We start from the raw sequence: 25343 nt of genomic DNA, 5'->3' as shown, positions 1-25343 counted from the left end.
TTGTATCTTGTCATGGTGGCCTCTTTGTTGTTCGTCTCCAGACGCAAAAATCACATCCTCAAGGAGTTCTTCCCGGACCACCCAAGAGAAATCATTGTTTCTAATTACCCTCTTCCACAGTACTTATTTAATCTTCTTCACAGCACTTACCAACACCTGACTTAGCTCATCCATTTCATTGCTGGTATGTTTATTGTCTGCTTCTCCCCATTAGAATACAAGCTGCTTAAGAGAAGTACTTGTTTCTGGACTAGGCTCTGGTGCATAATTGGTGCTAAATAAATATATCTTGACTGACTGACTGATTAACTCTTTTGGTCTTACTTTGAAAACTATGTCTACAAGGAGGCCTTTCTATTATGTTGCTTTATTGGTAAAATACGAAGGATGACGTGTAGCTACTATTCTCTCAGGTGCTCATTCAAAAGAATTAGGATGACAGCAAATGCCTCTCAGAAGCCCTGAAATGGTTCTGTGTTGCACTGGTACAGATTACTTTGGGTTCTAAGAGTATGATTACTGTGGTGGTATCACTTTTTTAAGACTTAAAAAAAAAATTCAAACAATCCTAGCAACTAAAGATGCCTATAGTTTCCATTTTACATAACAAACAAACCTGCGAATCAAGTGACTTGTCCATGGATCACAAGGCAAGTCACTTTAGCAAACTCAAGACACTTTACCAAGAGTTTTTGATTCCCTAACAGGGAATTTCCTAACAGAATTCCCTATCAAATCCTCAGGTTCCTATAAGGAGGATGAAATTGGTCTGACCTCCTTTGGCAACATGAACATTAGATATTTATTGAAAACTCAACTGGGATTGGGGGCTAAGTGGCCATTACAATAAATGGAGGGGAGCGTCAGGGAGGAAGAGGGAGAGAAGCCACTGAATGTGCCAGGCTCTGAGCTGAACACCTGCCTCATCTGTTATCACAAGTCCTAAGTCCTAAAGCTGGAAACTTATCTTGACAATCCCCTTGCTCACCCAGCTCCACCCAGCGTCAAGGTCATCCCAACTTTAGGACTTTGGCATGTGCTCTTCCTTTTACTAGAATATTCTCTTTGCAGATCTTCACTTAGCTGATTCCTTCTCATTATTCAGGTTTCAGCTTAAATATCCCTTCCTTAGAGAGGCTTTCCCTGACTACCATATGGAAAGACACTCATTCCCCACCCTCAGCCATAGTTACACACTTCCTATTCTGTTTTCTTCATAGCACTTATCACTACCTGACATTATCTTATTTGTTTACTTCTTTGTTTTTTGTCTCCCTCCATCTTGTTCACTGGGCAGATGCCTGGCACACAGCAGGCCTTCAAATTCTTTTCAATAAATAAGGCTCAGGAAGGTTGTTAAAAATCACAGAGATAGGAGTGGTGAGGTGAGAATTTGAACCCAGATCTTACTGACTCCAAAGCCCATGTTCTCCGCCTCTGCCCCCAGCCTCTCTCCCTGTCTTGCAGCTAGGTCTTCCTTCTTGCCACAGACCACTCTTTGAAGGTTCTCTTTTCCAGTGACGTTGGTCTATGCCCTATAGAGGCAAAATACCACCCTAGGAACAATTGGAAAGTGAACCAAAGGATGCCAAGGCAGTGATGGCTTACAGGATGGATGGGCATTTCACTCCTTTCTCTTTCAAAGCACAGACCCTCTATCTTGATCCTTGGATGGGAAAGCTCTACAATCCTTGGAGTTGCAACAGCAGTCAGGGCAGACATTGAAATCTTGGTTTCAATCTAGGGGATAAAACAAAGAATAGTACCTTCAAGTATCAAACAATAAACACCATCTCAGTCAAGGTTACAAAGTAGTGTCTGACCTCTGGAGCAGATTTCTCAGCAAACCTAGGAGAAAGGAGGAAAATCCTGCAGTAACCTATGATCATAGTGGCAAGGATCAATATCCATCCTTTTCAAACTAGGTTGAATGGATTCCAACCGAGCTTTTTAGGAACTTACTATTAAACTAAAGATGGGGAGGAAATGGTAATTACACATATTGACTATGAGATAAATGGCAACACTGATTTTGGAATGATAAACTCAGACAAGACGGAAGGCCAGCCCTACCACATAAGAACACTGTAAGGGGGAAAGCTCTACTTTGTTCTTAATTATTTTGCTCTTTGGAAATCAGGAATCATTATCACAAATCCTCATGCTTAAAATGAATGTAAGTGGCTCTTTTCTTAAGTGGAACAAATAAGAAAAAGAAACCAAAGCCAAGAGGAAGAAAGGCCAAACCATATACCTCCATAGACAATGTTGTACTAGTCCCCCAAGACACTCCTCACTACCTTAACTGTGGAAGTGTGTTCAAATTACATGGTCTTCTGTTTAAAGCACTTGTATTCAAACTCAATACTTACAAGACTTTGAGAGGATAATATGATCAATAACAGGAAATAAAACAGGGTTTTAACTGTGGGTGGAAAAAATTATAGATGATCTAAATAAAGAGAGATAAAATATTCATGGATTAGAAGAGTTACTATTACTAAGATGTTAATTCTCTAAGTTGCTTTACATATTCAAGACAATCCTAATCAAAATCACAACAGACATTTTTGTAGAAACTGACACATTGATTCTAAAATTCATGTGAAAGTGGAAAAGATCTAGAAGAACCAAAAATAAACTGAAAAAGGAGAACAAAATAGGAGGACTTATACTATTTTATTTCAAGACTTATAAATCTACAGTAATCATGACAGTAAAGTATTGACATGTGAATAGGTAAGTAAACAATTACAACAGAATTGGGAAGTCCACGAATAGACCCAAGGCCATTCAACAGGGAGAAGAAAGCCTTCCATCAAACGGTACTAGAAAAATTGGATTTCGGTATGGAAAAAAACAAACCTCAATCCCTACCTCACAGCTACCAAAAAACTAATTCAAGGTGGATAATATATATAAATATAAAATCAAAAATTACAAAGCTTCTATAGGAAAATCTACAACACCTTCACAACCTGGGGGAAGACAAAGACGTCTTAGTTGAGACGCCAAAAGCATTAACTATAAAAGAAAAAACTGACAAATTGAACATCTTTTTCTTTAGAGAAGATACAATTAGGAAAATTAATAGAGAGAACATATGCACAAATACATAACCCTGACAAAGGAAATGTGCCAGAATAAATACATTTTACAAATCATTGATAAAAGGAAAATAACCCATTTTTTTAAATGGGTAAAAGCTTCATAAGACAAGCCAACTCTTCATTAACACAAAATGTGATTCTGTAGGTAGAAAATCCAAAAGAATGTTTCACAAAATCTACTAACTAAATGACAGAAGAAGACATACAAATGCCAACAGGCACATGACAAGTGCTCAACATGAACAGCCATCCTAGACATGTAAATTAAAACCACAGCAAGATGCCACTATACACTCACTAAAATGGCTACATATTTTAGAAGCTGACAATACCAATGTTGTAAAGTCTGTACAGCATCTAGATCACTCATACACTGCTGGTGAGATTAAAACTGCACACGCATTTTGGAAAATACTTGAGCAGTTTCTCCTGAAACTAAATATACACATACCTTATGGCCAGTTGGGTCATAGGATAGAAGAGCTGATTCTACTCCTAGGTATTTATACAAGAGAAATAAAAATGTATATCCACAAAAATATCTGTACAGGAATATTCACAGCAACTTTATTCAAAATAACCCCAAACTGGAAACATCCCAAATGTCCACCAAAAGTGAATGAATAAACAAACTGTGATATACTTATACAATGAAATAATACTTGTCAATAAAAAGGAAAAATCTATTAATATTCTTAATAACATGCATGAATCTCAAAAATACTGTGTCAAGCAATAGAAGCCAAGCTGTAAAGAGTATATACTGTATGATTCTATTTATATCAAGTCCAAGAACAGGCAAAAAGAGTCTATGATGATAGGAATCTGAAAGTGGTTCCCTCTGAGGCAGGGGGTGGAGCGGGAACTGACTGGAAACAGTCATGAGGAAACTTTTTAGGATAATGTTTGCATCTTGATTGGGGTGGTTATTGCATGGGTATATACATTTGTTAAAACCTTATTAAACTATACAATTTAAGATCTATGCATTTTTAATTTTATATATATTACAATTTAAATATATATTATTATTATATAAATTATAACCCCAAACTTTTAAGTTACAAGCTAGGAAAAATATTTACTTCATATATAACAGATGAAGAATTAATATCCTTAAGATGAAAAGAACTTCATGAATCAATAAAAAATGTATAGACCAGTAGAAAAATAAAGCCATGAATAGACAAATTTACAAAAGAATTACACATGGTAAATAAATGTGGAGAGCTATTTGACTTTATTAATAATCAGAGAAATGAAAGTATTTTAATGAGGTATCACTTTATTATACAGTTAATACTTTATAAAATATATAATTAATATATTATTGCAGTAAAAAAGGCAGCACAAATATGTAAATCAAAATCACTTCTGTTGAAACACATTTTGGGATTTATATGAATCACCTCAAAATGTTCATACTCTTGATCCATTAATTATACTGTGAGAATTTTTATTCTCAGAAAATAATCAGAGATTGAGAATGATTGGGGAGGGACATGTTGGTAGAATGACCTCATAAATTAGGACAGCAAGTGAGACAAAGCATCGTAAAAATGCAGAGTACAAGTGCGTAATTTTCAAAGGTATCTGCCAGATAGAAAAGAAGAGTATTAAAAGTCAAAATGTATCAAGAGTCAAAGATTTAAAATACCTAACCAAGCTGATTAGTCTGAGTAGCAGCTGTGGACATCTTTAAGTAAAGAGAGAACGATGGTTATGGACTAAGTGAGCTACGAAACAACCCCTTTCTTTCTAAGTTTTGTAGTCCTAATAAAGCTACTACAAAAAAAAAAAAAAAAGATTTGGAATGACATTCATAGTAAAAGGACTTCCCATAGTGTATCCACCCAAAGTCTCTGGTGGCAAGTATCCTCAGACAGCTGTGACAGTACCTGGACTTCTTTTGTGGGCGTGTGTTATCTTTAAACTCTAAGATTTAGAATTAACTGTAAAAAAGCTGAGAGAATCACAATCATAGAATTAATACTTTGTCTTAAGAATAAATATGTGCAAGAACTGATGAAACTGAACATGGACTATAGACCAAATATAATATTATATTAATGTTAAATTTCATGATCTTGGTAACAGTATGTTACATAAGATAGTGTCCTGTTCTTGGGAAATATACACTGAAGTATTGAGGAAAATGGAGTATATTATGTCTGTATCTCTCAAAAATGATTCAGGGAAAAATTTAAATACACACACACACACACACACACCACAGAGGAGAGAGAATGATAAAGTCAGTGGACCAAAATGTTCATTTTTGCAGATTTTCAGTAAATCTGAAATTATTATTAAAACGAAAAGTGAGGTATCACCTCACACCAGTCAGAATGGCCATCATTAAAAAGTCCACAAACAATAAATGCTGGAGAAGGTATGGAGAAAAGGGAATCCTCCTACACTGTTGGTGGGAATGTAGTTTGTAGGAAAACAGTATGGAGATTCCTCAAAAAACTAAAAATAGACTTAATCTGTGATCCAGCAATCCCATTCCTGAGCATATATCCAGAGAAAACTATAATTTGAAAAAATACATACACCTCAGTGTCAATAGGAGCACTATATACAACAGCCAAGACATGGAAACAAGCTAAATGTCCATCGACAGATGACTGGATAAAGAAGTTGTGGTATATTTATACAATGGAATACTACTAAGCCATAAAAAGAATAAAATAATGCCATTTGCAGTAACATGGATGGACCTAGCGATCATCATACTAAGTGAAATAAGCCAGAAAGAGAAAGAAAAATACCATATGATATCACTCATATATGGAATCTAAAAAAAAAAACCAGATAAACGAACTTATTTATAAAACAGAAACAGACTCACAGACATAGAAAACAAACTTATGGTTACCAGAGGGGTAAGAGGGTGATAAGGGATAAATTGGGAGTTCAAGATTTGCAGATACTAACTACTATATATAAAACAGATAAACAACAAGTTTCTTCTGTATAGCACAGGGAACTATATTCAATATCTTGTAGTAACTTATAATGAAAAAGGATATGAAAACAAATATCTGTATGTATATGTATGACTGAAACATTATGCTATACACCAGAAATTGACACATTATAAACTGACTCTATTTCAATAAAATAAAGATGAAAAACTAAAACAAAAAGTAAGTATATACTATTTAAATAAAAAGTAGGTACATGTTTTAAGAGAGTTTGACCCATCAGTGATACCCTTACAACTGCAATCTGAATGTATAATTAAGTAACTGATTTAGAATCATGACATTAAGTTGATGTCATTCTTACAACGTCAAAACCTTCAGGTTCACTATATCTGTTTACTATATTCAATTTTTACATAGTCATTTAATATTTGAGAAGGTTTTATTAATGGAGATGGCTGAAGTAAGAAGCTCAAGAAAGAAACCAAATTTAATATATTTATAAATACAGTTTAAAGTATTTGGAAGTATATAAGTTTGGAAACCAAATCAAACATTATTCCAGACTCTTAAAAGTCACTGTCAAAAGCTGCTAGAATTGTCATTAGAATAACCTTCCAAACTATACTTATAACCCTAAGAAAGAAATCGATTTTTTAATTTGAAATTTAAAAAGATGACTATTAATTATTTAAATCAAGAATATACCTCTGAACAGCCTTTTCTGCCTACAAAAACCATGCGCAAGGATACCAAAAGACTCACATCATTGGGTGTGGCAGTTTTCTTTTCTTAAGTGCCTATAAATTCTTTGCCACTTCTCTCATTGAGAGGTGGGGTTTGTGTCCCTGTCCCCTTGAATTTGGCCAGACTTGTACCTGCATCAATCGACAGAGGATGACTCCAGTGACATAATGTGACTTCCGAGGCCAAGTCATAAAAAAAAAAAAACATGTAGCTTCCACCTAGTTCTTTTGGAATGCTTATCCTTGGGGCACTCCATTTTAGGGTATTCCTTCTCAGAACACAGCTGCCATGCTGAGGGAGGGCCAAGCCACACAGAGAGGCCATACAAAGGTGCCCCCGCATATATTCCTAACTAAGTCTAGCCTTCAAGTCAGCCCCACGTAGGTACCGTCAAAAGGTGCTGTTACGGACTGAATGCCTGTCTTCCCCACACCCCCGCCAAATTCATAGTCCTAACCCCTCAATGCAACGGTGCTAGGAGGTGGGGCCTCTGAGAGGCAGGTAATTTGCTTTATATGAGGACACAAGGATAGAACCTCCATAACGAGATTAGTGCGCTTATAAGACAAGGAAGAGAGAGCAGAACTCTGTGCACAAAGCATAGGTCATGTGACACACAGCAAGAGGGTGGCTGTCTACAACCAGGAAGAGGGCTCTCACCAAGAAAAGAATCTACTGGCACCTTGATCTTGGGTTTCTCAGCCCCCAGAACTGTGAGAAATAAATGTTTGTTGTTAAAGCCGCCCAGTCTAGGGTGCTACAGCGGCCCAAGCTGAGGCAGGTGTGAAGGAGACTTCCGCTGGTTCCGGCCCCTTACCAGTTCACACACCCAAGCCATTAGAAGTACCCCAGTTGAGGCCCCAGACATTCCTGGAGCAGACACAAGCCATACCTGCTTGCCCTATCAGAACTTCTGACTCATAAAAGCCTTGAGCATGATACAATGGCTGCTGTTGTACATCACTAAGTCTGGGGGCAGTTCAGCATAAAGTTAACCAAATCAGAACTTTAAGGACGAGTTCTCTGTTCAGGCATATCTCGCTTTATTTGCACTTCTCTTTATTGCACTTTGCAGATACTGCGTTTTTTTTTTTTACAAATTGAAGGTTTGTGGCAACTCTGCATCAAGCAAGTCTATCAGCACCATTTTCCCAACAGCATTTGCTCACTTTGTGCCTCTGTGTCACATCTGGGTAATTCTCACAATATTTCAAACTTTTCCATTATTATTATATTATGCTGATCTGTGGTCAGTGATCTTTGACGCTACTATTGCAAAAAGATTACAACTCACTGAAGGCTCAGTTGATGGTTAGTAATTTTTGCAGTAAAATACTTTTTAATTTTTATTTTATTTTGGGGGAATGCTTTAATATGTAATATTCATTAATATAATCATATTTGCACTGATATAGTCATAAAATATTAAATGTATATTTGATGAAGGAAGTGGCCTACAAAACCAAGTGAGTAAGCAGACATAGAAAACTGATGGTTACCGCAGGGGAAAGGGGGTGGGGAGAGCCAAACCGGGAGTTCAAGATCTGCAAATACCAACCACTACACATAAAATAGATAAACAGTAAGTTTATACTGTATAGCACAGGGAACCATACTCAACATCCTGCAGCAACCTATTATGAAAAAGAATATGAAAACAAATGTATGCATGCATATGCACGACTGAAACACTATGCTGCACACCAGAAACCAACACTACATTGCAAACTGACTGTACTTCAACAAAAAAATAGGAAAAAAAACTCCAAAACCAAGTGAGTAGGGACCATAAAAGTCACCCATGAAAGTCACAATGTGGTCTTGGGGACAAGGACCCCAGCAAGTCTCTAAGGGATTTGGGAAGCACCTAGAAAATTGATCAAAATGTAGACTCCTGGGCCCAGATTCCTGGCAGTCAGATGCAGCTTGTGGTGAGCCCAGGAATCTGCGTAAAGTATTTTTTAAATTAAGGTATGTACATTGTTTTTTCAGACAAACTGCTATTGCACACTTAAAAGACTACAGTAGTGTAAACATAACTTTTGTATGTTATGTTTATAATATATAACCAAAAAATTCGTGTAACTTGCTTTATTGTAATTTTTGCTTTCTTGGGGTGGTCTAGGACCAAACCCACAATATCTCCAAGGTATACCTGTATTGGTTCTAGACTATCTAGAATTTGTTTTCTCAGTTGATTAGATTTAAAGGTATTAATGATCTTATTGCCAGTGGTTTAAAAAAAAGTTAAAAAGACCTGGTAGTCCATGGCATGCACTGGCAAAACAGAAAGCAAGATTTGGGTGGCGACAGCTGCTAACAGAGATCATTTTAGTGAAATAAAGTAGTGGGATTGGCTCACTGCTTCTAATGCACTAGAGAACTTGAGGAAAGAAATAATCAGCTCAGGCCTTTAAATTTTCACCTTAAAGTACAGTTAAGGGACCAGAAAGTTTGTGTGACTTACCCAGAAGAAACTCTTATCTTCTGTGGTCACAGGACTGAAAATTCTGAAAACCAAACTCAAAATCTAATTTTGTGAGTAGCAAATTATAGCGCAAATTGAATTCCCAAACTTACATAGTCTCCTATATTAAACTTAGAGCAATGAATGGGAAGGAATGGGACCCTGAAAATTGGACCAGGAACATACAGGCAATGAAGCTGGGTACTTTAAACTCCTGCTTACTGCCGAGCCTTCCTTACCGATAAAATCAGCCCTTCCTCCCCTTCCTGAGGAGGCTAGACACCCCTTTCCTAAAGAACCTATAACGGCTTCCCCTGAAGTAAATACCTTCCAGGGAACTGCTGACCTACCCTACTCTCTCTCATTGCTTCTAGTTCTATGACCAGACCCAAGTCCCAGCTGCCATAACAGTTTTCCAAAGACATCTCCATCAGCTCCCACGATTGCCTAAGGCTAAATCTACATTACTCATACTGGCTCTGCTTCTCTCATAAAATCCTGACAGATACCTTAGGCACAGGGGAGAGAGTTTAAAAAACTTCATTTGATGAGAGGGGAAAATAAAAACAAAGAAAAGGAAAATACACACCTAGGAGTAAGAGGGAGCACGTTACAATTACATACTCATTACATGTTACAAAGTCTATCAGGAATTTTTTCTTTCACAGGGGCCCACTTACCTTTTTTGGAGGAACATAGTCTGGATTTGTGCCTTTGGCTATTGAGAGTCGTAATATCCGGGGAGAAGGGTCAGAGATTTGAAGAGAATTTATTGTTGAGTAATCACTGAAGGGTCTATATGCAAATGAAACATGAAATATTATAATCATTGGAGGAACAATAACTACTTTCTTCATTCTTATAATCAACCTCCAATCAATTATACAAATTGTTTCTATCTTAGGAACTTCTTTTCCCATAATCATTAGTGCTCTTTCTACCTACCAGACTGGTGTTTCTCAAAGTTGTTTCACTATGACCCAAGGTAAGAAGCACATTTTATATTGTGATACAGTGTATGTAAGTCTGTGCATATATCTGAAACAAAATGATCATGGAACAATGCTTTCCCTAGGCAATGCATTCTGATTTTTAAAATTTCATTTGATAAAAACAAAACAAAACAAAAAAACGGAATTGATTTCATGATCCACTAATGGATTGAGACTTCCAGTTTAAAAAATATTTTACTTCCTACTCAAACCTCATATCAAAACCCTGATACAAGAATTCCAGTCATTACCAAGGACCCTTCTGTGATGGCCAGTATCCTCTGCAGTGCAGTTTGAAATACTGCTGGTCATAACTCCCAGCAACTCGGTTGATTTTCCCACATAGTCCTTTCCCGGAACAGAAACCTATCAACCAACAAACCTACAAACAAACCTAATATGGAAAAAAGTTTTTCGCGAATGAATCTGACTACCCTCTAGGGGTAGTCTGTTAGTTTTTTTAATTGATTTATAGTTGACATACCATAGGATTTACCTTTTAAAAGTGTACAATTCAGTGGTTTCTAGAATACACTCAAAATTGTGCGACTATTACCACTATCTAAATTCAGAACGTTTTCAACAGCCTGAAGAGATATCCCATACCTATTACCTGTCCCTCTCCCCCCCACCCCTAGGAACTACTAATTGACTTTCTGTCTCTATGGATTTGCCTATTCTGGAAATTTCAAATAAACAGAGTCATCCAAATATGTAGCCTTTTGTGTCTGGCTTCCTCCACACAGCATATTTTCAAGATTCATGTATCAGTATGTCATTCCTTTTATGGCTGAATTCCATTATTTAAATTTGCCACAGTTTGTTTATCCATGCATCCACTGATGAACATTTGAGTTGTTTCTACTTTTTGGCTATTATGGAATGTTACTGTCAATATCTATGTACAAGTTTTTGTGTGAACTTATGTTTACATTATGTTTTGAATTCAATTGGGTACATGCCTGGGAGTGGAACTGCTGACCATATAATGACTCTATGTTTAAAATTTGAGAAACTGGAAAACTATTTTCCACATAAGCTGCACCATTTTACATTCCCAACAGAAATGTATGAGGGTTTCAATTTCTCCACATCCTCTGCAACACAAGTTACTTTTTGTTTATTAATTATTATTATTACTGCCATTCTAGAGGTAAGTAGTAGAGCTTATGGTTTTAATGTGCAATTCCAAGATGACTAATGATAGTTAGCATCTTTTCATGTGCTTCTTCTTGTGTATGAATTTGACTTGGTAGTCTGGTATGATTTGAGTTGGTGCTGTGTATAAGTAGAATCATACAGTGTTTTTGTGTGACTGACTTATTTCATTTAGCATAATGTACTCAAGGTTCATCCATGTTGTAGCATGTGTCAGGATTTTCCTTTTTAAAGGCTGAGTAATACTCCATTGCATGTATTGTTTCATTCTTTTTGATGTTACTGCAAATGGGATTGTTTCTAAATTTCTTTTTTTTTTTGAAATATAGTCAGTTTACAATGTTGTATCAATTTCTGGTATGCCACAAATGTTTCAGTCATACACATACATACATATATTCATTTTCATATTCTTTTTCATTATAGGTTACTATAAGATATTGAATATAGTTACCTGTGCTATACAGAAGAAACTTGTTGTCTACCTATTTTATATACAGCAGTTCATATCTGCAAATCTCGAACTCCAATTTATCCCTTCCCACCCTCTTTCCCCCCCGGTAACCATAAGTTTGTTTTCTATGTCTGTGTCTGTTTCTGTTTTGTAAATAAGTTTGTGTCCTTTTATTTTTTTTAAGATTCCACATATGAATGATATCACATGGTATTCTTCTTTCTCTTTCTGGCTTACTTCACTTAGAACGACAATCTCCAGGTCCATCCATGTTGCTGCAAATGGCATTATTTTATTCTTTTTATGGCTGAGTAGTATTCCACTGTATAAATATATCACAACTTCTTTATCCAGTCATGTTTCTTAATTTAATTTTCAGATTGTTTTTAGTGGATAGATACACAATTGATTTCTGTATATTGATCTTAGTGTCTGTGCGTTCCTGAACTCATTTATTAGCTCTAATAGTTTTAATGTTAATTCCCTGAGATTTTCTATATATAAGATCCTGTCACCTATGAGTAGAGATAGTTTTACTTTTTCCTTTCCAACCTCAATACCTTTTATTTCTTTTATTGCCTAATTGTCCTGACTCAAATCTCCAGTAGGATGTTGAATGGAAGTGGTGAGAACTGATGTTCTTGTCTTATTCCTGATCTTAGGGTGAAAGCATTCAGTCTTTTACCATCAATTATGATGTTAGCTGTGGGGTTTTTGTAGATGTCCCTTATCAAGTTGAGTAAGTTCACTTCTATATATAGTTTGTTGAGCATGGTGTGTGTTAAATTTTGTCAAATGCTTTTTCTGAGTCTATTCAGATAATCACGTGGTTTTGGTTTTTTTATTCTATTGATTTGGTGTATTACCTTGACTTTAGTATGTTGAACCAATCCAATACAGAATACAATATTTCTGTATTCCTGGGAGAAATCCAACTTGGTCATGGTGTATAATTATTTTTATATGTAGTTGGACTTGCTTTGCTAGTATTTTGGTGCGATTGTTGCCTAGATATTTGAACTTGAAATGTAGCATTTTCATATGAATTGTTACATATATATTCATAAGAGATACTGTCTGTCATTTTCTTCTCTTGTATGACCTTTTCTGGTTTTGGTATCAGGTAATATGGACCTCATGGAATGAGTTGAGAAGTGACCTATTTTTTTAAAGAATCTGAAGTATTGGTGTTAGTTCTTCTCTAAACATATCATTGAACTCATCAATGAAGACATCTGGTCTTGAGCCATTCATAGGAAGTTTTTGTAAATTATTAATTAAATCTCTTGTTATAGGTTTGCTGAGATTTTCTATTATTTTGTCAGTTTCAGTAGTTTGTCTTTCTAGGGATTTGTCCATTCCACTTATGTTATCTAATCTGTTGCTCTTACAACTGCTCATAGTAATCCCATATAATCCTTTTTTATTTCTATAAAGTAAATAGCAATAACCCTTCTTTTGCAAATGAATCCTTAGAAAGGTCCCTTCTTTCTTTCATGATTTTAGTAATTTGAGTCTTCCGTCTTTTTGTCTTCATAAGTCTAGCCGAAGTCTTGTTTTTTGATTTTTTTTCAAAGAGCCAACTTCTGGCTTTGTTGATTTTCTCTGTTTTTCTAGTTTCTATTTAATTTATTTTCACTCTAATCTTTATTATTTCCTTCTTTCTGCTTGTTTTGAATTAGTTTGCTTTTCCACTTGTAATCTCTTAAAATGGAAGATTAGGTTATGATTTGTGATCTTTTTTACTTTTTAATGTAGGCATTTACAGTTAAAATTTCCCACTAATCACTACTTCAGCTGCATCTCATAAGTTTTGGTATGTTGTGTTTTCATTTAATAAAATATCAAAGTGGTTTCTTCTTTGACTCATTGTTTAGGAGTGTATTTAATTTCACATATTTAAAATTTTTCTTCTGCTATTGGTTTCTAATTTCATTTCACTGTGATCAGAGAACTAGTTTTGTATGTATTCAATTCTTTTAAATTTATTGACACTTGCTTTATGATCTAATATATTACTATCCTAGAGAACATTTCAGTTGAGAAAAACAAGTGTTCTGCTTATTGTTGGGTGTACTGTTGTATAAGTGTCAGTTAGGTATTGTTGGTTTAGTGTTGTTCCAGCCTTCTATTTCCTTGTTGATCTGTGTGTTGTTCTTCTTATTATTTAAAGTGGAATACTGAAAAATTCAGCTAGTATTGAATTATCTCTTTCTCTCTTCAGTTCTACTAGGTTTTGTTTCATCTGCTTTGGGGTCCTGTTGTTAGATGTATACAATGTTTGTCTTAAAGTCTATATTGTCTGATATAAGTATAGCCACTCACTGTGGCTGGTTTTCATCGTATATCTTTTTCTATCCTTTTACTTTCAGACTTCAGCCTACTTGTTTCTTTGAATCTAAAGGATGTGTCTCATAGAGAGCATATTATTGAGTACATGTTTTTTTTAATCCATTCTGTCAATCCCTGCATTTTGATTAGAGTGTTCAATTCATTTGCCAATCCCTGCCTTTTGATTAGAGTGTTCAATTCATTTGCATTTAATATATTACTCACAACATAGAATTTCTGCCTGTAATTTTCTATGTTTTTCGTATGTTACATCTTTTTTGTTCCTCTACTCAACCATTCCTCTCTTCTTCCATGTTAGATTTTTTTCTAGTGTACCATTTTAATTCCCTTGTTATTTTAAAAACTATTTTCTTAGTTGTTGCCCTGTATGTCTTAACTTATAACATTCTAATTCAAGTTAATATCACTCCATTCCCTCCCTGTTTTTTTAAATACATTATATGCCCAACAACACAGATTTATAATTATTGTTTTATGCAGTTGTCTTTTAAATCAGGTAGAAGAATAAAAGAGCTATAAAAAGAAAAACACAATTATCCTGTCTTTCATATTTACCTGTGTAATTAACTCTATTGATGCCCTTTATTTCTTCATGTAGATTTGAGTTATTGTCTAGCGTCTTTTCACTTTAGCCCAAAGGAATCCCTTTAGTATTTACTGTAAAACAAGCCTGCTGGTGATGAATTTTCTCAGTTTTTGTTTATCTGGAAATGTCTTAATTTCTTTATTTTTGAAGTATGGTTTTGTTAGATAGAATATTCTCAGCCAATAGTATTTTTCTTTCAGTGCTTTAACTGTGTCATGCCTCTGCCTTCTGGCCTCCATGGTTTCTGACAAGAAGTCATCTGTTAATCTTACTGCAGATCCTTTGTATATGGTGAGTTACTTCTCTTGCTTTCAAGATTTTCTCTTTGTCTCTGGTTGTGGACAATTTGATTATGTTGTGTCAGGTTGTGGATCTTTTTGAGTTTATCATACTTGGAGTTTGTTAAGTTTCTTGGATATGTAGCTTAATGTTTTTCATCTAACCTAGGAAACTTTGGGCCATTATTTCTTCAAACATTCCTTCTGCTCCTCTATCTCTTGACTCTCTTTATGAAATTCCCATTATGGATATGTTGATACTCTTGATGGTATCCCATAGGGCTATGAGGATTTGTTTATTTCATTCTTTTTTCTTTCTGTTTCTCAGACTTTATCATCTCAACTGACCTATCCTTAAGTGTGCTAATGCTTTCTTCTGACTACTCAAATCTGCTGTTGAGTCCTCCTGGTGAATCAGCTAAAATATATGTCACAAAGTCCAAGTTCATGTAATATACTTAATGGAGAGCACTGTCTTCACTAAGACCTGCATTTTCCCCTCACAAAATTCTAATGAGCTTGGTTATCTATTTCCAGCACACAGAAGATCAGAAAAGAGACTGCTTAGAGACTATTCCCCCAATAAAAAGACAAATGACAGGAAAACTATGATATGTGAATATCGTAATTTAAAGAGGCCAGGCCACTTAACCTAAGAAATGTGCTTCATAATTAAACATTTTCTGAGAGGTTTTCTAAATTAAAGTATTACGTGATAGCTCATGTTCATCATAAAGATCTCAAGCTAATGAAAAAGGTTACATGTATGTTCAGTATCAGAAGAATCTGCTTAGGAAAGCAGGGAAATGAACTTTCAAACATACAAAAAGTTTTAGCATTCAAGGGGGTTTCACTTATATGAAAAATCAAACTTAGCTGTTTCAAAAAGTGGTGACAGTTAAATAAAGTATTATTTTAGTTTATAGATCTAGATCTATAACTACCAAATTTACATGCATATTTTAACTAAATTAGCAGATTTTGTTGAATGATAAATAAGCAAATGAAAAAATTCTGTGGAGGAATTGGGCCTCTTTTGCTGGATTCTATGATGGAAAAACACTCAAGCTGTCCAGTTCAACCTTTCTCTGAATGCTGGAATCTTTTCTAAAATTCATGTAAAGTCATCATTCCAGTTTGTGCTTGAATATTTTTATGGATTTGTTGGAGACTGCAGTTGACTTTTCCAGATAAACATTTTCATTACTGAACAGCTATCAGAAAGATTTTTCTACACTTAGCTGACATCAGCTGCTCTATAAATTCCTTGTTCTACTTCTAGTTCTAGGATCAAGATTCAGTAATTTTACTCTCACTTCTCCTTCTTTCAGATGCTAAGCCTTTAAACATTTGGTCACAGCTATCACTGCTTCCTTGGTGTCTTCTCTAAGCTAAACACATTCTTTCTCTTAACTATTTTTCATATAACATAGTTTCCAGAAGACTCAACAACTCATTCATCACCTTCTGAATAGTGTCAAATTTATCAACAGTTTCTTAGGGTACAACACCTGTAAGTGGACACATACACCTAATGTGTTCTGATTAATGTAGAGTACAGTGGTACTGTCACATTCCTGTAATTGTATACTGTACATATTCCAATAATGCAACCTAACATTTTTCCAACAACTTCATCACAATCTTAGCTCCCATGTGAAAGGTATCACTTAAGCTATTTTTTAAAGACAAGGAGAAATTCAACATTTAAAGCAAAAGGAAGAGCATTTGCAAAGTCACAGAGGCATAAGACAACATCAAGTTCTGTGAACTGCAAAAACCTGCAATGCTTCATTTGCATATTTTTAATTGGCTGATAATGGTAAGTTTAGTGTGAATTTTAGCTTCACTACAATTTGAGTCAAATGTAATTATTGATGATGATCTTCTGATTACCTACAATTGCTGCAAATACTTGATTTTTCCCCTTGATCCTTTGAAAAACAAGTGGACTTCTATTTTATGAAAATGCATACACTAAAATAATAACAATATTGTGACATTTCACCAAATTACAGGAGAATTTATGGAGATTCTCAAGGTACTTTACCTATTTATTAGATACTCTTTCTTGAATCTGTTGGGCTGTGACAGCTTCTGGATTCTTTTGGAAGGTGGGCAAAACAGTGTAGGAGAAGGGATCTCCCAGATTACAGACTCTCTACCGCAACTATAGTAATATTGAGCCCTGAAAGTTGTAGAAGAAGAAAGAAATGAGTGAAACAAGTATGAATTCAAATTATCATAGAAATTTCCAACATTGACACCCCTCCTCGCAGGTCTAAGGAAGCAGGTACGACAGTTGATTCCTGCTGCTGAGCTATTTTCTACATAGTGAGAAATTAGAAATGGTTATAACTATCAAGTTTTCAGCTGGCTTCTAATATCTTATTTCAAAACATAAAATTTCCTGTAACAAATAAAGTTCATTTTCTATATAGACCAGGTAAATAGTTGTGATATGTGCTATGAAGGCACTGACTATGCACCAGAGGTGGAGGCTTTCAGAGTAGGTTTGTGAGGGGGTGGAAAGTTATGTGGAGGACAGTAGTCAGGGAAAGTCTCTCTAGAACTGACACCTATGCTGAGACTTAAAGGACCAAAAAGACTTCATCACTGTAGGCTCTGTAGACAGAGGGAGAATTTTATGCATAAGGTCTTGAGATGGGAAAGGTCTTGGTGTGTTTGAGAAATAAGCATTCTTTAAATAAACATATCATAAATACAGTTTTATATTTAAGTTTTTCCACTAAGTATTACAGCACAAGCATTTCCAAAGGTAATGAAATATAATACTCTTTTAAGAAATAAATTACTTTGGTGAATTTAAACACTTGGTAGAGACTTCCACTTTCAGACAAAATGGAAACATTAGGAACTAGGTTTTCCCACAGACTAAATTAAGTTTCAGTACCATCTTTTTTTCAACTTAGAAGAAATCTTCAAAAATGGGCAAAAGATTTGAATAGACATTTCCCCAAAGAAGCTATACAAGTGGCCGATAAGTACATGAAAAGATGCTCAACATCAAAAGTCATTAAGAAAGTGCAAATGAAAAATACAATGAGTACTACTTCACCGGCACTAGGATGACTATCAAAAAGAGAGGCAATAACAAGTGTTGGCAAGGATGTGGCAAAGATATTGGAACCCTACACACTGCTAGTGGGATTGTAAAATGGCACAGTCACTTTAGAAAACAGTCTGGCAGTTCCCAAAAAAGTTAAACATACGATTACCATATGAACCAATAATTCCATTCTTGCTATATACCCAAAAGAAATGAAAACATACCTCTACACAAAAACCTGTACAAAAATGTTCATAGCAGCATTATCAGTTACCAAAATAGCAGAAATAATCCAAATGTCCAGTAACTGATGAATGGATAAATAAAGTGTGACAAATCTATACAGCAGAAATAAATCCAGCCATAAAAAGGAATGAAGTACTAATATGTCATACCACATACATAAACTTTGAAAAAACATTTTGCCAAGTAAAAGAAGCCAATTGCAAAGGACAACATATTGTATAATTCCACTGAAATGAAATGTCCAGAATAGGCAAATTTCTAGAGGCAGGAAGTAGATTAATGGCTGCTTAGGGCTTGGGAAAGAAGTTAAAAGGAAGTAGGGATTGACTGCTAATGGGTTCAGTGTTTCTTTTAGGGAAGACCAAAAAGTTCTAAGATTAAATTTTGGTGATGGTTACACACCCTGTGAATACGCTACAAAACACTTTACTGTAGACTTTAAATGAGTGAATTGTATGGTATATCTCAGTAAAGCTTTTTTTTTTTTTTAAAGAAAGCCTGAAAGGATCAAAGCACTTATAAATAATGGAATGATGACAAAGTTACAAAGCTCAAGAATATTACAGGAGTAGAAAAATATGCAGGAGCTAGCAAAGTAAAATTTATAGTGTCTGGTACCTAATAAAAAATCATCAGGTATACAAAGAAGCAGTAAATTATGACTGATCATGAGAAAAATCAATCCCTAGAAATAGACCCAGAAATGACATATTACAGAATTAGTAGGCAAGGACATTAAAAGATGGAGCACACTAAATAGAGATAAGATATAAAAATACCCAAATTGAACTTCTAGAGATAAAAACTATGTTGTATGAAAAAAAAAAACCAAACCCTGTATAGGATTAACAGTAAGTACATTATACACTAGAGAGAAAAAGGTTTGTGAAAACATGGAGAGAAATAAAACAGAAAGAGAAAGAAAGAGAACAGATTCAATGAACTGTAGGACAACTTCGAGCAGCCTAATAAGTGTGTAATTGGAGCCCACAAAGAAGTAATAAATACCAATTCTATACATTTTCCAATTGATTGTATGAGGACAGCATTACCATAAACAAACAATGACACCACAAGAAACAAAGACATTACAAGACAACTACAGACCAATATCCCTCATGAACATAGATACAAAAATTTTTAAATGTTATTGGAACAAAGGCACACTCAGTTTACAAAAGTCTATGGCTGCTTTCCCAGCATTGCGTAGTTGGAATAGAGACTTTGTGGCCAACTTTATACCTGGCCCCTTCCAGGAAAAGTTTGCAGACTTCTGACTAAAGTTGTATACAGAAAGAGGTAGAGACATGGCCACCTCAATTATCTTGGAAACCAAACTTCAGATAAATAATAGTATCTTCAATTTTTTCCTTACTTTAATGTCCTTCACTGTCTGTACCCTTCCCCCATCCTCCCTCTACACTCTTTCCTCAAAGAGCCAACCAGCAGAAAGCCCAGTCATTCAACAAATATGCACTAAAAACAAATTGACAGTGGGCATCAAAAGCCTTAACAACATTTTTCCCTTCAGATGCCCTAATTAACTCATGGTAATTAAGCCAAGGGTGGTAAACAAAATGCATCGTTTCATGCACAGATAAGTTCATCCACAACAGTGGTATATGGTACATATCCTTGCATAATACCCTAATTGTATTTAAAAAATCAAAATCCTGATAAACCAAAACACTGTAAGATGTAATGTAAGTGTGCAAGAGCTAAACAACAGATGTTGCTCTGGAAAAGTTTTCCTATAGCATCAGACTGGAAACAGATATACAATCCCTAATCCTCAATAAATTCTGTGTTCATGATAACACACAACCTAGTAACACATAAACACTGACCTGTTAGGTACATATCGGTAGGAGACTTCCTTAGGCTGGGCAAGGTTCTCCAGTCTTTTGGTCAGTTGAGCTGTCAAAGCACTTCGGGAAACAGGACGAATAGGATCTTGATTTCCCCAAAACAGTTTTCTGTTGAAAAGCAGAAAAACAAAATGGTAAGAAATTCACTGCTGGTGGACATCTTAGAAATAGCTCTTGACGATTTTTCTACTGATTTTACTTCATTTCAAGAACTATCTCTATTACAGAATTTTACAATTATCAGGCATCAGAAGTAGACATACTACTTCTGGAAATTAAAATAAGAATAAAATAAGACTTTTATCAACTGTCTTAAAAGGTGGTAACCAAAAATGAACCTATTAATAAAATCATTCCCTTAATTTTCCTACTGGTTTCAAAGAGGGATGGGGTGGAAGGGAGTGTTCTAAGATTATTGACAGTTTTGGCAATATTCATAAGACATTTCATCGATGTATACCTCTCATCAATGTATATGTGTATGAATCCATCAATGAAAAAAAGAATTTAAAGCATATTACATTTTTAATGTTTAAAACCAAGACTTTTAAAAATTCTTTTTAGATTATAGTTGTGAGAGATGACATTAATAAACAAAAGTATACTGATTTCTTATATACTAGCATTAACATTTTGAATTTGAAATTAAAAATATAACACTATTAACATTAGCACCACAAAATACACAGATATAAATCTAACAACATATGGACAAGATTTATATAAAGAGAACAATAAAATTCCAATGAAAGAAATAAAAGTACTAAATAAATGGAGAGACATTTCATGTTCATGGATAGGAAAACTCAATAATGTCAAGATGTCAGTTCATCCCAACTTGACCTATAGACCTGATGCAATCCCAATCAAAATCCTAACAAGTTACTTTGGAATATTAAAAAACTAACTCTAAGGTTTATATGGGCAGGCAAAACACCTAGAACAGCCAACACAATACTGAAGGAAGGGAAGAAAATTAGAGGACTGACACTACCAGATTTCAAGACTTAGGATAAAGCTACAGTAGTCAAGACAATGTGGTGTTGGTGAAATAACAGACAAATAGATCAAAGGGAAAGAATATAGATCCTAGAAATAGACCCACACAAACATAGTTAATTGATCTTTGACAAAGGAGTGAAGGCAATCCAATAGAGAAAGAAGAGCCTTTTCAACAAATGGTGCAGGAAAAACTGGACATTCACATGCAAAAAGAAGGAAAAGAATCTAGACACAGGCTTTACACCTTTCACAAAAATTAACTTGAGATGTATCATAGATTTAAATGTTAAAATGCAAAACTATAAAACTTACAGAAGATAATATAAGAAAAAAATCTAAGTGACCTTGGATTTAATGATGCATGTGTAAATGACACCAAAAGTATGACCCATGAAAGAAAAAACTAATAAGCTGGACTTCATTAAAATTAAAAACTTTTGCTCAACAAAAGACACAACTACAAGAATGAAGAGATAAGCCACAGACTGGGAGAAGATATTTGCAAAATATATATTTGGTATCTTAGTCCATTTGGGCTGCTATAACAACACCATAGATGGGGTGGCTTATAAACAACAGAAATTAATATCTGGTAGTTCTGAAGTTTGAAAAGTCCAAGATCAAGCTACCAGCAGATTCAGCATCTGGTAAAGGCCTACTTCCTGCTTCAGAGAGGGGAATCTTCTTTCTGTGTCCTCACATAGTGGAAGGGACAAGGGAGCTCTCTGGGGTCTCTTTTATAAGGGCACTAATCCCATTCAAGGTGGCCTCACCCTTATGGCCTCCCAGAGGCTCCACCTCCATCACAAATCCCATCACATTGGGAGTTAGGATTTCAACATATGAATTTTGGGGGGAGACAGCATTCAGTCTATAGCATCTGATAGTGTATTGTTATTCCAAATATACAAAGAACTCTTCAAGTTCAACAATAAGAAAACAAATAACCCAAATAAAAAGTGGGCAAAAGATCTGAATAGACACTTTACAAAAGACAATATACAGATGGCAAATAAGCGTGTGAAATATGCTCTACATCATGTCATTAGGGAACTGCAAATTAAAACAATGAACCACTATATATCTATTAGAATGGCTAAAATACAAAACACTGACAACACCAAGTGCTGGTGAGGATGTGGAGCAACAGGAACTCTCATTCATTGCTGGTGGGAATGGAACACACTTTGGAAGACAGTTTTGCAGTTTCTCACAAAGCTAAACATATTCTTACCATGTGATCCAGTAATTGCACTCCCAGGTACCTACCCAAATGAGTTGAAAACTTCTATCTACACAAAAACCTGCATATGAATATTTATAGCAGCTTTATTCATAATTGCCAAAAATTGGAAGCAACCAACATGTCCTTCACTAGGTGAATAGATAAACCACGGTACAGCCAGACTATGGAATATCACTCAATGCTAAAAAGAAATGCACAGAGGAAGGGTATAGCTCAAACGGTAGAGTGTATGCTTAGCATGCACGAGGTCCTGGGTTCAATCCCCAGTACTTCCTCCTCTATAAATAAATAATTAAGCATGATTATCTCCTCCCCACCAAAAAAAATAAACAAACAAAATCTATAATTAAAAAAATAAAAAAGCACCTACTCAGGAGCCGAAAAAGAAAAGGAAGAAAAAGGAAAGGAGGAATCCTGAGACCAAGGGTGAAAAGACAGCGGGTCTGGAGATCTAGAAAACAGGTGTGCTCTAGGCAGAGGATTAGGGACAGCAGGACCAGATGTTAGAAGCAGACAAGCTGAACTCGGAGGATGGACACAAGTCTTTCAAAAGAGTGTGGAGTAACACCCTGGGACAGTGTGTCTCAAACCTGTCTGCCTATTAGAATCAACTGGGGACCTTTCAACACTCCTGAAGCCTAGGCTGCACCCTAGACCAATTAAGGATTTCTGGGCTTGGGACCAAAACATCAGTCAATGTTTAAATTTTCCAGGTGATTCCAGTGTGCAGACAAATTTGAGAACCACTGACCTAGGGTTTGCTTCCCTTGTGTTGACTCAACTGAAGTGACAATATTGGTTCAATGGATCCAGTGGAGTAGAGAGGTGCTGGGATGCAGCATTAGTGGGCAGGTAAGAATAACACTTACCTATTTATTGTAAGGAATACATCATTACCAAGACTATATAAAATTGCCTTACCTGTCTGGGGCTCCCCATTGTTTCTTAGGCCTAGAAAGATCTTGAATTCTCTTCCTAGAAAAAAAACTAATAAATACCAGCTGATTAATTCAAAGAGAATGACTAACAAGTATGATTACATTAGATGGCTCCTACCAAAACAAATCCCATCTGAAGGAGAAAACAAAACAAAACACCAAAGTAGTATGTGCTCAGTAAACGTTGAGTTCAACTGAATTGATATTTAATTGTTTAAAATATAAACTTAGTTTAAGCATCGCATAAGGTGGATTCATGGAACTATCAGTAAGCTGGGTAAGGCAATACATTTCAGACGGCTTGAACTGTGTTATCGCTCAAAGAGGCTCCTAAATAAAATACAGGTTCGAAGGTAGGAAGAGAAGTATCCCACCTCCTGACCCTTTTCCCTCAGTGTCTCATATTCTGGATTCTTCTAACTATCCCGTTTCCTACTGCAACAAACCTATCTGCATTTTATCTGCTGCTTAATTCAAGGGTTCCCAGTCTAAAGCTCCCAAATCCTTAGGGGATCTATGAAGACAATGATGGGAGTCTCCAAACTTTAGAACATTTCCAAAGGCAAACGGAATCCTACCCCACCCACAATCAGGTTGCAGATGACACCCAAAATAACAGATTTGTTTCAGAATTATATCATCTCCATATGTTACTTCATGCTGACGGATTAATACTAAAACATGTCCTTAATTTAAAAAAAAATAACAAATATGATTTGTTTTGTGAACAATGACAACAACAAATCTTTCTAAACGTGAGAATGTGGTGGTGGTTTGTGATAACCAAAAGATTCTTCGGTGGTGAAATGTTTGCAATCTGCTATGTAAATGGATACAATGCAACTCCCAAGCCATGTCTGTTACTACCTAGAAGCAATGAAGGTACTGTCTGTACCAGAACAAAAAAATCCACATCCTTACTCAACAAAAGAATGATTTTGCCCTGGAGGTACTGCATGAGCCCTGCTGAGAAAGCCTGCACCAACTTTCCAGGGAGGGTGGCTAGGTGGGGGAGAAAGCAAGCCATCAGCAGACAGAGTATCTTATTGTGTATCAATCTTTTCAAGCAAGTTAGCTTCTGGCTTCCTTCATCACCTCCAAGCCAAGATTTTCCCTCCACCTTTTCTTCACCAGCTAAACAGTGTTCCTTTAATGTATCATTTTATACAAGACTATCCACAGTTTCCTAGTTTATTCCTGTAGATACTTAAATTGGGTTGTTACTTCAACTGGAAATGATCTTATTAACATTTGCTAATTCTGTGTGGAGAGCTGACCAATACCTCTGCTTTTCATTCACTTATTGTGCGTTATGTCACCATAGCTACATCTCTTCATCTTAACACAGGCTTCCCTTCTTGCTCGTGTATTACATTACCTCACAATGTCTAGTCATGAGCCTGTGCAGAAACAAAAGAATGTGGTTGAAGGATTTTAACTCTTGAAGGCAGGTGTGTTTTTTGGGTTTTTTTTTAAATTACCTTGTTGTTCCATGTCTTCATTGATAATTAGTCTTCTACAGTTTGCTAAGAGCTGAGCAAGTTTTGGAAATCCTTACCTTGGCTGCAGAGCAGTATGTGTATGTTTATTTAGCAACAATTACAGAAATGATTTCAGGTCTGGATTGATGAAGTAATTCAAAAAATTCTTTCAGTCAAATTGCTCTTTTACATTTAACTATTTTGCTTATATTCAGAAAATATTTTCTTTCATAACAATCAGGCACAGCACATTTGCTTAACAAGATTATTTTAGAGGACTGGAACGGGGATGGATAACAGAGAGAGAACAATTTCCCCATAGAGTCAAACCAAGTTAGCCATTCAAACAAAAGCAAGAAGCAGTAATAACAACTGCAAGGACAAAAACTTTTAAAAACACTTTCTTCACAGTCTCCTT

General features: G+C 35.5%; 1 protein-coding gene across 1 annotated transcript in view; it reads right to left on the bottom strand.

Annotated features, from left to right (window-relative positions):
- The window catches only part of THEGL (theg spermatid protein like), a 61197-nt gene that overhangs the window by 26048 nt on the left and 9806 nt on the right, over window positions 1-25343 (bottom strand). The window contains exons 4-8 of the mRNA XM_006177341.2: window positions 23428-23493; window positions 20238-20366; window positions 17125-17262; window positions 9935-10049; window positions 1609-1740 (exon numbers count right to left, since the gene is read on the bottom strand). Of these exons, the coding sequence (XP_006177403.1) occupies window positions 1609-1740; window positions 9935-10049; window positions 17125-17262; window positions 20238-20366; window positions 23428-23493 (580 nt within the window). The remainder of the gene's footprint in view (window positions 1-1608; window positions 1741-9934; window positions 10050-17124; window positions 17263-20237; window positions 20367-23427; window positions 23494-25343) is intronic.

The sequence above is a fragment of the Camelus ferus genome, chromosome 2 (genome assembly GCF_009834535.1).
Source record: "Camelus ferus isolate YT-003-E chromosome 2, BCGSAC_Cfer_1.0, whole genome shotgun sequence".
NCBI lineage: Eukaryota > Metazoa > Chordata > Mammalia > Artiodactyla > Camelidae > Camelus > Camelus ferus.
Note: the sequence above shows the minus strand (reverse complement) of the source record. Positions and strands in the feature narration are given on the sequence as shown.